Below are 15,588 nucleotides of genomic sequence, written 5' to 3' on the forward strand. Positions count from 1 at the left end.
AACCAGCCTCAGGAATCAGGTCCTATTGGCCTGGTGTTTCGCTAAATAAATAGAAATGCAACCCTGGTCCTTGCTCGGAAGCTGGCAACAAATTTGCTAAGTGATTGATTTGATGCTGATTTTCTGCATGGACTGAAAAGTCCTACAGGGCCTGTCCTGTGGGAGGAAAATAAATGCAGCCAAGTTGACTAACGCCTATTTTTTGTTTTATTTTGAGTTCTGCAAGTTTGGAAACGTCCCTTTCCCAGAAAAAAGTAAAAACAAAAAGACTATACCTCCAAGAGATTGTTGCTTATAGTACTCCCAAAGAATGTAGCTTATTCAGAAAATATAGCAGGCACCCCCTATGTCCAAATCCCAGAACACACTGAGTAAGGAAGGGACTTAAACTGTCATATGCAAAGCTCATGCTAACAGCCTGTCTTTTTCTATCTGTATTCAGTGTGGAGGAAAGGTCATAACAAGAGGCTTCCCATGTTTCTGCCCCAGGTACTTTTCTGTGATAGTAACAAATCCTTGAGGCCAATCAGTTTATAATGCCAATGGGCTCAGCTCAGCCAAAGTTTTAGGGATCCACTCTATGACTGCTCTTGGCCATCTAGTGGGTAAAACAGCACATCTCACAAATGCAGACACATAGCAAACCCCTGGGGCCTGGAAGAGCTAAAGGAGAGGAAGTAGAGGAGTATGGGGCTCAAGATCACCTTATCAGGGATGAGCAGAAGACTCCAGATAAGACCCATTCCATTCCTTAACTTTGCGCCATTTACCAATAGTTCCAATGCATATGCTTATAGGAGCTATTTAATTGTTTAGACTATAGCAGGTATGAGCATTTTTATTCCATAAGACACTTTTATGTTTGTTTGTTTCAACCTGTCCATGAAGGGAGGAGAAAGATGAGATTTCTCATTTCAGTGTACAGCTCATTAGATGATTGGAGGGAATTGAATTCTGACACATGCAAATATGTTGCAGGATGGTTGTAATGTAGAAAGAGCACTACCCTGAAAACCATAGGTCTTGACCTGGAAAGTTTCTTCCCCCACAGCTCTGACTTCTCCATTCACTGTAGAGTGGAAGACTTCCATTCCTACAAGTTGATCCTGAAAAAGGCGGTTCTACTTCTAGTTCATTTAAAGCTATGAATCCACATTAGAATCTTTCCTTATAGTCTGCTCTTTTTACATTTCTTATTCAGGACCCCAAGTTACGTGAACTTCTGGATGTTGGGAACATCGGACACTTGGAACAGCGCATGATAACTGTGGTGTATGGGCCAGACCTGGTGAACATCTCCCACTTAAATCTTGTGGCTTTTCAAGAGGAAGTGGCCAAGGTATGGTAGGTGGGGACCCGAAAGCTGTCTTCTTCACTTGATTTCTGGTGATATTACTTAATACATGTGAAATATTTTCAATTTGATTAACATTTAGTTTGGGTTAAACTGCCATCTGAAAATAATTTAGCTGTCAAGTATTTATGTATTTAAAACAGCTTTCAATAATAGTATCTATGTTCAATAACAAAGATTGTTTTCATCAGGCATAGGGCATTAGATAAAATTCCTTAATGTAGATAAAACCACATTTCACTTTCCCTGATGAGTCTCCGTCCTTCTCACTTTGGTGTCTGCACCACTTCCAACTCCATTTTCATTTCTAACTTTCTCTTGAGGATGCTCAACATCAACACAATCTAAGCCTATTTCCCCTGCATACCACATAGACTACCAGCAGTCCTGGTAGTTATTTAGTTAGTATGTGAAATAAAAAATACATTTTAAATTTAAATTTTAAATAGTAAATAATTATTCAGCTATAGACTAGAAAGATTATTTTAAAATGGGTTTTCCCATAGTAATTAATTACTATTCTACTTAAAAAGTGGGTCTTCCAGTTGTACACAGAATGAGCCAGAGTATAGAGACAATATAGCAGACAAGAAGATGTAAATTCTTGAGTGTGATATTTCCTTTAGAGCAGTGGTTCTTGACTTTTATATCGCTGTGACCCTATAATACAGTTCCTCAAGCTGTGGTGAACCCCAACCTTGCAACTATTTTGTTGCTACCTCATAACTATAATTTTCTTCCTCTTCTGAGTTGTAATATAAATATCTGATATGTAGTGTATCTGATATGTCACCCCAAAGGGTGTCTAGAGAGACTACTGTTCTAGAAGGATCTGCGAGAGATTGAAATGAACATACTGTAAAGAAGGCCTCCCAATCACATTCATGTTCCTACTTTATTCTACAGAACTTTCCATTTCCTTCAAGAGTTAAGAACATGAATTTAAGCATATTTAGGGGTCTGCATATCATTTGTGTGCCCTCACAGAGCATGCATATTGAGATCACAACTACATGATTACTTCTGGTGAGGTTGTGTTGCCAGGGCCTTGCGGTCTAGAACTGCCTAGATTTCAGTGGTCTGACAGTTTTATGAGTTACAACTGAACCTGTAGCCCTGCCCCCAGTCATCTGTTAGTGACTTGGCAGGGGGTTATTTCTGACCATTTCTACACTATCAACTCTTGTTCTTACAACAGAATGAATAAAATTCCAAACAAATATAATAAATACTCTGGGCTGTTGGAAGCTACATTTTCCACATATGTTAAATCCTAATGTGTTTTCTCTATGTAACAGCAAAGTATAATTTTCACTTGGAGAGAATACAGTGTGGAGAGCTCTACATTGTTGCCATTACACTTGCCTTCTCTTCTTCCCTATTTTAGAATCCTCTTGTTAACTTACTGTGTTGTTTAACCACATAGATGACTGTAGGTAAAAATTTCTCTCCCCTGACACACCCACATCCCCCTTTAGGAAATGACCAGTCTTCATAGCCATCATTTCTAACTAAGATGTCCAATAAAAGTTAATTGCAGGCAGGTCTTTTCTGAGATTGAATGTAGACCTACAATGTTGTGTATCAATTGGTATATCTTCTGTTGCTTTATACCTTTGTGAAGTTATATTTTTTGTTCAATTTCCTCCTCTCTGTAGTTCGAACACACCAATTTTCATTAGATTTTAATTTCTAGGCCCATCATGGTCCCCATCATTATGGTATCTACAGAAGTTGTTCTTTCAGTTACTTGATGCTTCTGGCATAATTGATGACGTTATATAGTATATTTTGCATTATCTGGGTACAAATGTCTATAAAATCATCCAAACCTAGTGAAAGTGCACAGACAGATTTAAAATTTTCAGATATGTTTTCCTTCAAAACTATATGTTTCATATTTCTGGCTGTGAACATTTTCTCCGTTTATCACACCGTATATGTAATCTTAGGTGTCTTGGGCAGCACTAGTCCAGAAGGAAAGGGTGTGTCACTGAATGAAAAAAGTGAAAGAAAAAAAACTGAAAGAAAGAAAAAAAGGAAAGGACTGCCCCTAGGTATTGTGGAAGAGAAAATTTATTGTAGCTAAAAAGGGAGAGCACAGCCCAGAGGCTGAGACAACTGGGTGAATCCGGAGTGGACACCACCCTGAGCAACCAGAGGAGAGGAGAAAGAGAGGAATTATGTGTTGGAGCCGAGAGAGAGAGAGAGAGAGAGAGAGAGAGAGAGAGAGAGAGAGAGAGAGCGCAAAAGGTAAACAGGAAAAGATAACCACCATATTTAGCTTATGTATGGAAAAGCCTCTGGGGGAGGACATGACATCCATTACCTGTAACAGGCAGGGAGTGAGGGATGCTGGGAGAACCTGGCGGCCATGTTCATGTGATATGTTAAATAGGCGCCTTAGCTACTTGATCCAGAGTTTGAGACTTAATGGTCATGATGTAGAATGCACAGTAAAACCCAGTGTCCTCTGAACATTGAATTCTACCAGAAGACTTTATTTACAAATAGACAACAGCTCATGCCATTATTCAATATGTATCTGTAGGGTGGGAGTCTTTCCTGTGCCATACACAATTCCAGTATTAGAGTTTCGGTGATGAACATGGCTATTTCTTCTGATATTCTAGAAAAAAATTACCAGCTAAATCCCGGCAAGACATGCCTTATATCAGATACAGTCTTGTGCAGACGAATAAAGAAGGAGGCCAGAGGAGATAAAAGCAGGAGGAATTTGTCTCTTAATAAGTCAGCCGGAGAAGGCCAATCTCTAAAGAAAGCTGTGCACTTGAAACACTAGCGTGGAGTTCCAAACTTGCTGAACTTAGTTGTTTTCTTATTTGTTTGATTTTTTTGAGACAGGGTTATATTATATGTGCCATCCTGAGCTCAAACCTTGAATTTTATGTTTAGCCCAGGCTCACCTCAAACTTTCACTCATCCTGTCTCAGCTTTAGATGTGCTGGAGCTAAAGTTTTGTACCACTATGTGTGACTGAAACTGAATTTTTAATTTAGTCCTTAAGAAAGGACAGATATACAAAGGAAACTGTCTTCCAGCTTCCCTCTGTGGTTGGACTAAAAACAGTGTCTCTTACCGTTAAACAACAGTCATATCCTCCTGACACAGCCTGACTTGCCAGGCTTCCTGCACTGGAACAATCAGCTTCCCTCTAGGGGTCTAATGTGTCTGAGAAATAGGAATGTAAGCCATACCGTTCTCTACACATCGCTGCTCTCCAGAAGGCCAGTGGCCACACTGTGTTTGCTGTCATTCGGCACTCCAGGACCTTATCTTCCCTCGCGGAGCTGCCAGGCCACTCTGCAGAGCTTCCGGAGAGATGGTGAAAGCCTTGGTTCTTTAGGCTCTGAGCTTTGACTACATTGACTCCTTTGTACAATTGACTGTAAGCTTGGGGGTATCCACTAAATGAAAGCAAAGGTTGAAGAGAGTAAACAAAATCCATGATAAATGTGACTGCCTCATCGGAGGAAAAGGAAAAGGAATATCAAAGCCTGGACAAGATCTCTTTAGGGAGCACACTCTATTTTTTTAAACGTCACACCATGTCTACATCTTCCTTGAAAACCCCAGCAATGCCAGTCACTGGCCTCATTCAGGGTTAAATGTCCACTAACCATCATTACAGTCTTCTTGGCTTTAACCCCTTGTATTCTCCTGCGGACCTTGGACTTGAAGTCTACTCAAGGCCAGCTGTTAGACCTCCTTGTTCTCCTTCAGCATCATCTTGCCACATGCTCTTGCCCTAGGACTTTTTCTAGTAGACTGGAAGGGCCTTTTGTTCTCCTCGTTTTTGGTCCAGCTTCCTTTGGGATTCTATACCAGAGTGTGGAGCAAAGACTGAGGGAAAAACCATCCAGAAACTGCCCCACCTGGGGATCCAGCCCACATACAGTTACCAAACCCAGACACTATTGTGGATGCCAACAAGTGCTTGCTGACAGGAGCCTGATAGAGCTGTTTCCAGGAAGGCCTTGTCAGTTCCTGGCAGATACAGAGGAGAATGCTTTCAGCCAACCATTGAACTGAGCACTGAGTCCCCAATGGGGAGAAAGGACCCAAGGAGCCGAAGGGATTACAGCCCCATAGGAGGAACAACAATATGAACCAACCAGTACCCCAGAGCTCCCAGGGACTTAACTACCAACCAAAGATTATACATGGAGGGACCCATGACTCTAGCCATGTGGGTAGGAGAGGATGGCTTGGTTGGACATCAATGAGAGGAGAGGCCTGTGGACCCATGGAAGTGGTTCATTGTTCCAGGGTAGGGGAATGCCAGGTCAGGGAAGCAGGAGTGGGTGAGTTAGTGAGCAGGGGTTGGGGGGATGGGATGGGGGTTTCGGAGGGGAAATGAGGAAAGGGGATAGCATTTGAAATGTAAATAAAGAAATATCCAATAAAAAAGAGGTGCTGTAATGCTCAGCATCCCTGTTCATATCTCAATTTACTCCTGTAAAATCCTCAGCCACAAGGACAATCATTCTTTCTCAAAGACTGCAAAGGGTACATATGAGTTGTAAGCTTAAATCTCTGCAGACATTAGGTATATTAATAGCTACACTGCACAGAAATAAGGCAGAGGAGATTGGAGAGGATGCTCGTCCCTCTGACCGTCTCCATGGGCCTTTCTAATCAGTGTAGCCATTCCTCCACTTCTCCAAGTTGTCGTGAACAAGAAGTAGGTACAGAACTTGATTGTGGCCAGAATCACTAGAGAGGCTTATTAAACAACTGGGCACACAGCCCCACCCAGCGAGTCTGGGAGAGATTGAGTATGTGCATGTCTAACAATTTCCCAAGAGATTTGCATCCTGTAGATCTTGGCCTTGCATTCTAGTGTTGTCTGACCTCTGGGTCAAAAGGAGCTAGAGAATCCAGATAGGATGTTAAATATAGACTGCAGTTGTTTTCATATATCAGGTTAGACTAACAATTATAACTATGAGCTGGATGTGATTTGGGGACTTCTATTGGCAGCTTTTCAGGCTAGATTCGTATTAAGGAAGACAAACATTGCACTGAATAGAATCTCAGGGCTTGACCTCTGAGCACAATGGGGACAGTCCATCAGCTTACTTATCGGAGCCAAATCTGCATTCTTAGGCACATGTGTATACTCTCCAATGTACAAACATTTCCCAGAGTCTTTGGGATACCTAATACATACGGACTCTTTTTCATGACACTTCTCATAACAATGACTTAGTTGTATCCCCACTCAGATTGCATTCTTTTTTTTATTCAGTATATTCTTTATTTACATTTCAAATGATTTCCCCTTTTCTGGCTCCCCACTCCCTGAAAGTCCCATAAGCCCTCTTCCCCCCCCCCCTGTTCCTCCATCCACCCCTTCCCACTTCCATGTTCTGGTATTCCCCTACACTGTTGCACTGTGTCTTTCCAGAACCAGGGGCCACTCCTCCATTCTTCTTGGACATCATTTAATATGTGGATTATGTCTTGGGTATTCAAAGTTTCTAGGCTAATATCCACTTACAGATTGCATTCTTAATAAGGTATCTCCGTGTGCTATGAAGGGATGGGGATGAAGAGGGAGAAAAACAGAAAAACATGAAGGAAAATCTTTTGGATGCCTCTTGTCTCCACCTCTGAGCATGTAAGGAAAATTAAAGATGGAGGGGGACAGAATATGGTGTAAGAGGGGCAAATCTAGACACTGCTCAGTATTCTGCAAGGTCACTTCTCAAAATTCAACCCATTAATTAAATAAATGTGAAACAAGCAGTTCAGGTATTGCTGAGTAGACAAGTGTGGGCTGTTGTGCTGCTGGAGAAAACAAGACCATTGTTAATGAAATAGTTTTCCAGCACAGAGGCCATTTTTGCTTACTGTAAGAAAGAAATAAGCAGGGGAGGAAATCCATATTAATAAGTGACGAAATTAGGGACACAGGAAGGTACACAGGAAAGGGAAGAAAACACTTAAGGAGGCTACAGATCTGAACTCTCAGCCATACTCTCCTGACACATGGATATGAGTCTAGAAGCCCCTTGACAATTTATGTCATTCGTCCATTGACGTATCCAACAATTATATTAAGCTCTGCACAGTGTCACAAGCTCTGTTCCAGTTACTAAGGATGAAACAGTAAACAAAACAATGACTTTCCCATATGGAGCAGTTCTAGTGAGGGAGAGACAATTAAGAAAATCAACCAGGAAAGGGAGACTGCGGTCAGCAAAGGTCAAGCTCAAGTTGGGAGTGTTGGAAAGTGGACAATATGTAGACTGGTCATACCAGACATCTGTCTCTATTACCTAGGAGACAAGGGTTTCCTTTTTATGTTCCCAAGCTCCTCAATAAGAAATAATTTTAAAACCAGACTCAAGAAGGAGGTGTGGAGAGAGAAACCTACCATTGTAGACAATCTGTAAACTCTGAAGGAGAAAGATAGAAAAGAAGAGAGAGCTAGTCATACCATTTGCAATGGAGTTAGAAAGCATCCTGGTAGAGGCCTTGGTAGGATTGTGACTTCAAAGAAAGAGTAAAATGCCCAGAGTGCCTGAGAAAGCATGCTTAGTTTTTTTGTTTTTTGTTTTGTTTTGGTTTTGGTTTTGTTTTGGGTGTTTTTTTTTTTTTTTTTTTTTTTTTTTTTTTTTTAGTGTGTGCTTGGTTTTGTTTGTTTCTTTGTTTGGTGTTTGGTCAATATCCAAATGAAAAAGAAACAGAAAAAAGGAAAAAGATGGAGCTAGAAAGATGGCTCAGTGGACAAGAGCACTGGCAGTTCTTGCAGAGGACCTGGGTTCAATTCCCAACACCCATGTGGAGGTTCACAACTTTCTGTAACTCTACTTCCAGGAGTTCCAACACCCTGTTTAGACTCCTCAGACATCAGGCACATAAGTGATACACAAAGACATACACACACAAACACACATACACACATACACACATGTATACATATATAGATGTGTGTGTCTATATCTATATATCTATATATCTTTCTATAGATATATAGATAGATAGATAGATAGATAGATAGATACGTATATACTCATATATTTAAAACAGAATATTCTTTTTAAGAGACAAAAAAAGATATATTTTCTGGACTCTGTCTCAGAAAAGCAGAAAAGACCATATGGAAGTACTGTCTGGTCTGTACCAATGGGGAGAGTTGTGGCAAAGAAGATTTCTTTACCTCATTAGGGTGATAATCTTCTCTTCTTAGGGTGTGAACTCCTAACCAGACAACTGGAAGACCCAGAAGGGTTAAGCCTTAAGAGGAGGCGAGCCTAGTGTGTAATGTTTTAGGTAGCTTAAAATATTGGATCTCCACTCAAGCTGAAAGATAGAACTTGAATTCTATTTTAACTTGAAAGAAGCTGCTTTGTCTTATGGCCTCAAGGAAACTCAGACACCTCCTGCCACGTTCTCATAGAGTACTTTAAATCCTTAGAAAAGGCTTCTCTTTCTAGTGTTACCAGATATTAGATTATTAATAACATTTAAAACCATCGTGAAACTTAATTAAGCTCAATGAATGATCAGTTGGGAAGTGACCAAATGTGGGTTGACATCCAAAATCAACTGTGGGAGGAGAGGTTTGCTCTTAGTGACCTCCAATCCCTATAATATCTGTGAGTTTGTTATAACCCAGCAAAGATTTGAAGCATCTGAAGAAATAATCCAGGAATATGTTTGGACATAGACTATTCCAGATAGACAAACAAAAGGGATAAAAGTTCTCCAGCGAGATTGTGTTGGGTTTGTCTAGAGACAGCATAGGGCAGGACAGAGACAGCAAGGCTGAGGGTAAGCCACAGTGAGGACGGACTCTGCTTTTATTGTGAATGAATTCAAAGCCATTAGGGAGTTCTGAACTGAGGTCAGATGTGATTTGACTTAGTGTTTCTTCAGTAATGGGTCGGGTCAGAGGAGGGAGATGACAGCAACAGGAAAAAGCAAGTCAAGTAGAAACTTCTGCAGTACTCTAAGTGAATTGCCACTTACTGAAGCAAAGAAGAAATTTCAGAGGAAATGAAAGGGAGTCTGCATCTCCATAATTTATAGCAAGATCCAACAGCAGATACTTAGTAACTGTGTTATAAAGGACAAAGAAATCAAAGATGTTGTTAGAATTTTGTCTTGAATGTCAAGAAAGCTAGAAGTATTCCTCACCAACATAGTAAAGTTTAATCTAAACCGTAAATTTTGAGCTTGGGGTATATGCCAGAGGTTAAGTTTTGATCATGTACAGTTTGAGATCATGAAAAATCCATTTGGAAATGCTGAGTGGGAGGTTCATTATGTAGGCCTAGGGTTCAGCAACAAATGGCAGGTGTAAACTTCTTCAACACATTAGATACTTCAATAGCATTTCAAATCATCATGAGACTTAATGCATCTGGGTGAAAAATCAGCTGGGAAGTGAATGAGTTGTGAACACTCCAACATTACTTAAGAGTCAGAAATAAAAGAAGCTGAAGGGTCACCCAGCAAGGCAACAGCCATAAATGTGTGTCATCGGAAGTCAGGCGAAAAAAGATGTCAAGGGTGAATGAAATACGCTACATAAGTGCTGCTCACAGTTCCAGGAAGACAAAGACCAGACATTGACAACTGGCTCTAATGACACCAAGATCACTGCCACCTTGTTAGAGCAACCTCAGTAGACTCTCGGGTTCAAATCCCTGACCAGAGTGACATTGGGAATTTAGGATGGAACAAGAAATCAAAATCAGTTTCCTTTTTGGGAAGTCATGATGTAATGTACAACAGGGACATGGGAAAATTCCTGAGGCAGAGAGCAAGGTCAAGGTGCTTTTTGTTTTCTTTTGTTTTGTTTTTTGTTTGTTTTGTTATTGTTGTTTTTGCTGTTGTTTTTGCTTTTTTGTTTTTTTAAATATTTTTATTTTCTATATTCTTTGTTTACATTCCAAATGATTTCCCCTTTCCCAGATCCCCCCTCCCCATATGTGCCATAAACCTTCTTCTCTCCATCCATTCTCCAAACACCTCCCTCCTTTTTCTATGTCCTTATACTCCCCTCCAACGCTACATCAATCCTTTCCAGGATCAGGACCCTCTCCATACTTCTTCATGGGAGTCATTTGTTATGCGATTTGTGCCTTGGGTATTCAGAGCTTCTGGGGTAATTAATATCCACTTATCAGAGATTGCATTCCATGTGTATTCTTTGTGATTGGGTTACCTCACTTAGGATGATAGTTTCCAGATCAAACCATTTGCCTAAAAATTTTGTGAATTCATTGTTTCTAATTGCTGAGTAGTATTCCATTGTGTAAATATACCACATTTTATGTATCCATCCCTCCTTTGAGGGGCATCTGGGTTCTTTCCAGCTTCTGGCTATTATAAATAAGGCTGCTATGAACATAATGGAGCATGTGTCTTTATTGCATGCTGGGGAATCCTTTGGGTATATGCCCAGGAGAGGTATAGCAGGGTCCTCTGGAAGTGTCATGTCCAGTTTTCTGAAGAACCGCCAGACTGACTTCCAAAGTGGTTGTACCATCTTACAGCCCCACCAGCAGTGGAGAAGTGTTCCTCTTTCTCCACATCCTCGCCAACACCTGCTGTTTCCTGAGTTTTTTACCTTAGCCATTCTGACTGGTGTAAGGTGAAATCTCAGGGTTGTTTTGATTTGCATTTCCCTAATGACTAATGATGTTGAGTACTTCTTAAGGTGCCTCTCGGCCATCTAAATTTCTTCAGGTGAAAATTCTTTGTTTAGATCTGTACCCCATTTTTTAATAGGGTTATTTGGTTCCCTGGGGTCTAACTTCTTGAGTTCTTTGTATGTATTAGATATTAGCCCTCTATCAGATGTAGGGTTGGTGAATATCCTTTCCCAATTTGATGGTTGCCATTTTGTCCTTTTAACAGTGCTTTGAAGGCGTGAAAAATAATACCATCTTATGTACTGGGGAGACTATTCTTGTTCAAGAAATCTGGGTGTTCGTGTAGATTAGTAGACTTATTCTGAGGTATCTTTGACTAGATAAGAGAAAGAAGAATTGGTACAGGATTTGAGAAAGTTAATCCTGGGGCCAACTGAGCCAACCCTCTCTTTTTATAAATAAGATTTTATTGGAACATTACAACTCCCATTTGCTTCCATATTGTCTAGGGCTGTTTGTACATGACAAAGGTAAATTGTTATGGTATAAATAATAAAAATAATCAAAAGTCAACAATACTACCATCTGATCTATAACTCCAAAATGTCCACCAAATGTCTAAAAAACTAGGTTAGATCCCCAGAACTCACATGGTAGAAGAAGAGAACCAACTCCCACAAGTTGTCCTCTGACCTCAACTCATTTGCTTGCACATGTATATATACATACCCACATAAATATATACTATGCATATTCATATACACATGCAATATATACATTCACACATACATACATAGTTATATACATGCACATATACATATACACACATGCATGCATACAGACAAACATACACGAACATACATACATATATACATACATACATACATACATATATACATACAGGACTGTTTATATTCTACTGTGCAGAGAAGCTGGGCTTAGGTGGGAGCAATGGAATGGACACTTTGCTTAGATGAGGACAGAAGAATACACTGATGGTCTTAGTAGCTGAACGGCATAAAAGAAATTCTTTCTGATTACCTTCATTTTCTTATCACTGAAGCTGAATTTTGGTCTTCAGTCACTCAGTGAGAACAATGAGTATTTGATTTCTCAAGCACTTTTCTTCACTAGTTAGTGAATTACTTTAAAGACCTAACTGGTAAGGTTACCTCGGACTGTAAAAGGCAGGTCATTTACATCCATCCACAAAATTCGTGTCATTCACAGTAGGCTAAATGACTCATCAGAACAAATTTTCAATTGGACAGTGTGTCTTAAGAGAAAATGGTTTTCTTCTGCCTGCGCACTATAATTCTTTAACCTGTATCCTGTTTTTCTCTCCGGGTCTGGTAGAGAAACTGACTTGTAGGTGTGTCTAGTAGTATGTTCTAATCACATGCAGTGTAGGCAGCATTCTGTGGGCCACAAACTGTGAAGTGCTGTGAGCCAGAGGCAGCCTGTCCCAGGTCCCAGGCTGTCATATGCTAGCATCCAACTTTGGTTCTCAGGGACCCAGATTACAGCTGCTAAGAGAAGACTCATTTCCCAGAGAAGCTCAACCAGTAATGAAATCTTTCCTGGAATTTAGCCCAGAGGAATCCCAATATGTAAAGAAAGCAAAGGCACTACCTTACTCCTTTGCATTTAGAGAGCCTTATGTTTACCTTTGGCTCTAATGAGCTCCTTCTCTAGTCATCAGTATTAAAAGCTCTAGAGACGGTGTTCTAGGAAGCCTGGTGCTGGTGGTCTAAGGTGTAATGGGTCTTATATGTGATGCCTGAGTGGCTGGGTAATAGGAAACTCATCTGCTTGTCCTCCCTGATTCCTGTTCCATGAAATTAGTGAGGGCATCTGTCACCTGACAGTCAGGATAGCAGGCTCTGATATGAAAGACAAAATTGATGGACACACTGGTAGGACCCCCCCCCCACTTGTGTGTATTGTAAACCACCTTCTATTTTGTCAGACTTCAGCCTTAATGTTGCTCTATTCTATTGGAAAGCAGCATACGTGACTGCTTTCGAGCCCAGTGGGTTGAGACAGAGATGTCCAGTAATTGCTGTGAAGGGAAATTGTATGTCGCTTAATTGCACAGGCATTGGCAGATGCAACAGCTTTCATCTCTCTTTAGCAGTGAATTCTTCTAAGCATTTGTAAACAGGCAAAGCAGAACAAATTCATTTTCGTATAGCCATATGAATGTTCACTAAGCACCCAGCAAAGAGTTCATATCCTAACTATTGCCTGGTGTACATTCGAAAAGGAAGTGCACCCATATTACTAAGATCCAGATGTAAAGCTATCCCATAAAGTCCATCATCATTGGAATCCCATCGATTCTACCCTTCTAGAAGCCCTTGGGCTTCTAACATTGAGCTCTTCTACCTCTTTCCAAAGTATCCCTAAATGGCTTTATAGAATGTAGTCATTATTGTCTGTCTTCTATTATTCCAGATTTATGAGTTTAGTGCTCTCTGTTTTATGGGGAGAATTCACTAATTCTCTTTGTTATAGAATACCATTCTTTATGCTATACAAAAACAGACACTCCAACAATTCCCAATGTAGGCCAATCACAATACAGAAGCAACAGAGCTGCCTTTCCTCAGGGCATACACTACAAAGTGTAATTGCTGGTCATAGGGGTTTTTTTTTTTTCTATATTCTACCTTAATAGGTATGGCCAATTTCCAGCTACATCTTTAAATGTTGTTTTACGCATACACACAAAGAGGGGGTGCGAGAAGGAGGGAGAGAGAGAGGGAGAGCGCCAAGAGGGAGAGGGAGATGTAGAGGGGGGAGAGAAGAAGGAGAGGGGAGGGAGGGAAGGAGAGAGAGAGAGAGAGAGAGAGAGAGAGAGAGAGAGAGAATTCTCCAACACACATTGTGTACACAGCATCGTCTTAGGCATCTGCACGCTCTAAAGTGGATGCTCTGCAGCTCTGTCTTGGAAAGTTTAATTCACTTATTTGAAGGTTATAATGTGAGATTCCCTGGAACCTTCTTTTACTTTCATCCACATGAGCTGTTTCCCTCTTCTATGCAGCATCCAACCTCTCTCTCCCTACTCATGAGCATCTCTACCCTTACTTTCGTCCTCTGGGATGCTTTTTTCAAACACTTAATAGGTCTTCTTGATAGTCATGCTCTTGCTCTTCTAGAGACTTCTCTTCACTTTCCAACTCTCCCTACCTTTCTGCATAAGGTCTAGGCCTCCCTTGAGATTTACCATCTCATTTTCCAGCCAAAGATCTCAATGAAACTTTCACTGTTCTTTCCATTTTATCAAAACCACCATCATGTTTTCTGCAGGTATTACTCTGGACTTGACTGCTGGTGTGTTTAACACATTGTCATAATGTGAGCCGGTGAAAGTGAAACAGCAGAGCTTGCTCTCTCGCAGGATACAGAAATTGAGTTCCATTTTGGCATGTGATGGATAGGTGGTCAGGAAGTGTCTTTAGTAGTGAGAGAAAGGAGAGAAAGAAGGAAGGGTTAAGAGGGAAGAAGGGCATTGAACATTGAGAAAAACTGATAGACCATGTAACGTAACCAAGCCCTAGAGGCTTTGAACATCATGGACTCTAATCTTCTCCTCTTTCAGAGTAGAAGAAACTTAGTTTCCTCTATTGGTAGTTATTTCAAGCTTTCTCCCATGGGAAGTTCCCATGGTTTTCTGTCTATAATTTGCCAAAATCTTGAGTAGGCTGACATGAGCAGTATCACTTACAATGACTTCCCTTCTTCTGATTATTCCCAAACCCAATCTGTTCCCACAGAGAATCCTACTTTCTGCTGCCTATATATCCATCAGTCACTGTAAGTTTTTTAAAATATGAAAGTCAACTTCTGCATTCTAGCAGTCGACAACTTCAAGCTAAGGAAATGAGAAAAATTGATACATAGAAAAGACCATTTTTTGTTTGAAGGAAAAAAATCAGCTAGGTACAGCGGTATACACCTATAATCCTAGCACTTGGGAAGCTGGAATTCAGTATGTTAAATATAAGTTCAGGACCCAAATAACAATAACAAACAAGTAAACATGAGAAAATGAGGGAAGAGAAGAAACTGTATACTCTATGAAATAAAGATGAAAACTAAAGAGGAAAACCAGTTCTGGGCTGTTCTTATCTTGAGAACTTGATACTAAAAATTTCTGCCAGTTTTCCTTTGATGTTCTCCTAAATTAATAGTATTATATATTTTAAATTAATCCCAAAAGATAAAAGTCGTATTTATTTTTTATAACGGGAGCATTTACAATATACACTTTATTTTCATCTCAGGATCAATTTGTAATAATAATCAATAACTAAAACAGAATTTTTAAAATGAAATAATACAGGAAAATGAAAGAGTGCCATAAATTATATTCCACAATGTTTAGAGATGCTGTGTTTGACTTTGTAACAGGCTGTACATATACCGCAAGTGACTGCCAGGAGACATGATGTACAGACACTATATTTATTGTATTTTATGAGATCTTCATTATTTTTATTCACTTTACGTTCTGATCACTGTCCTCCCTCCTGACCCTCTCCCACAGTCCCTTCCCTCTTCCCCGTCCCCTTCACCTCTGAGAGAATGGAGGAC

The 15,588-nt window shown here is 40.2% G+C and overlaps 1 protein-coding gene across 2 annotated transcripts in view; it reads left to right on the forward strand.

Moving 5' to 3' along the window:
- Positions 1–15,588, forward strand: part of Plcb1 (phospholipase C beta 1) — a 699,616-nt gene that overhangs the window by 436,421 nt on the left and 247,607 nt on the right. For both annotated transcript variants that reach the window (XM_052183717.1, XM_052183718.1), the window contains exon 4: positions 1,202–1,339. In XM_052183717.1, coding sequence (XP_052039677.1) covers positions 1,202–1,339 — 138 coding nt within the window. The remainder of the gene's footprint in view (positions 1–1,201; positions 1,340–15,588) is intronic.

The sequence above is a fragment of the Apodemus sylvaticus genome, chromosome 5 (genome assembly GCF_947179515.1).
Source record: "Apodemus sylvaticus chromosome 5, mApoSyl1.1, whole genome shotgun sequence".
NCBI classification, from domain to species: Eukaryota; Metazoa; Chordata; class Mammalia; order Rodentia; family Muridae; genus Apodemus; species Apodemus sylvaticus.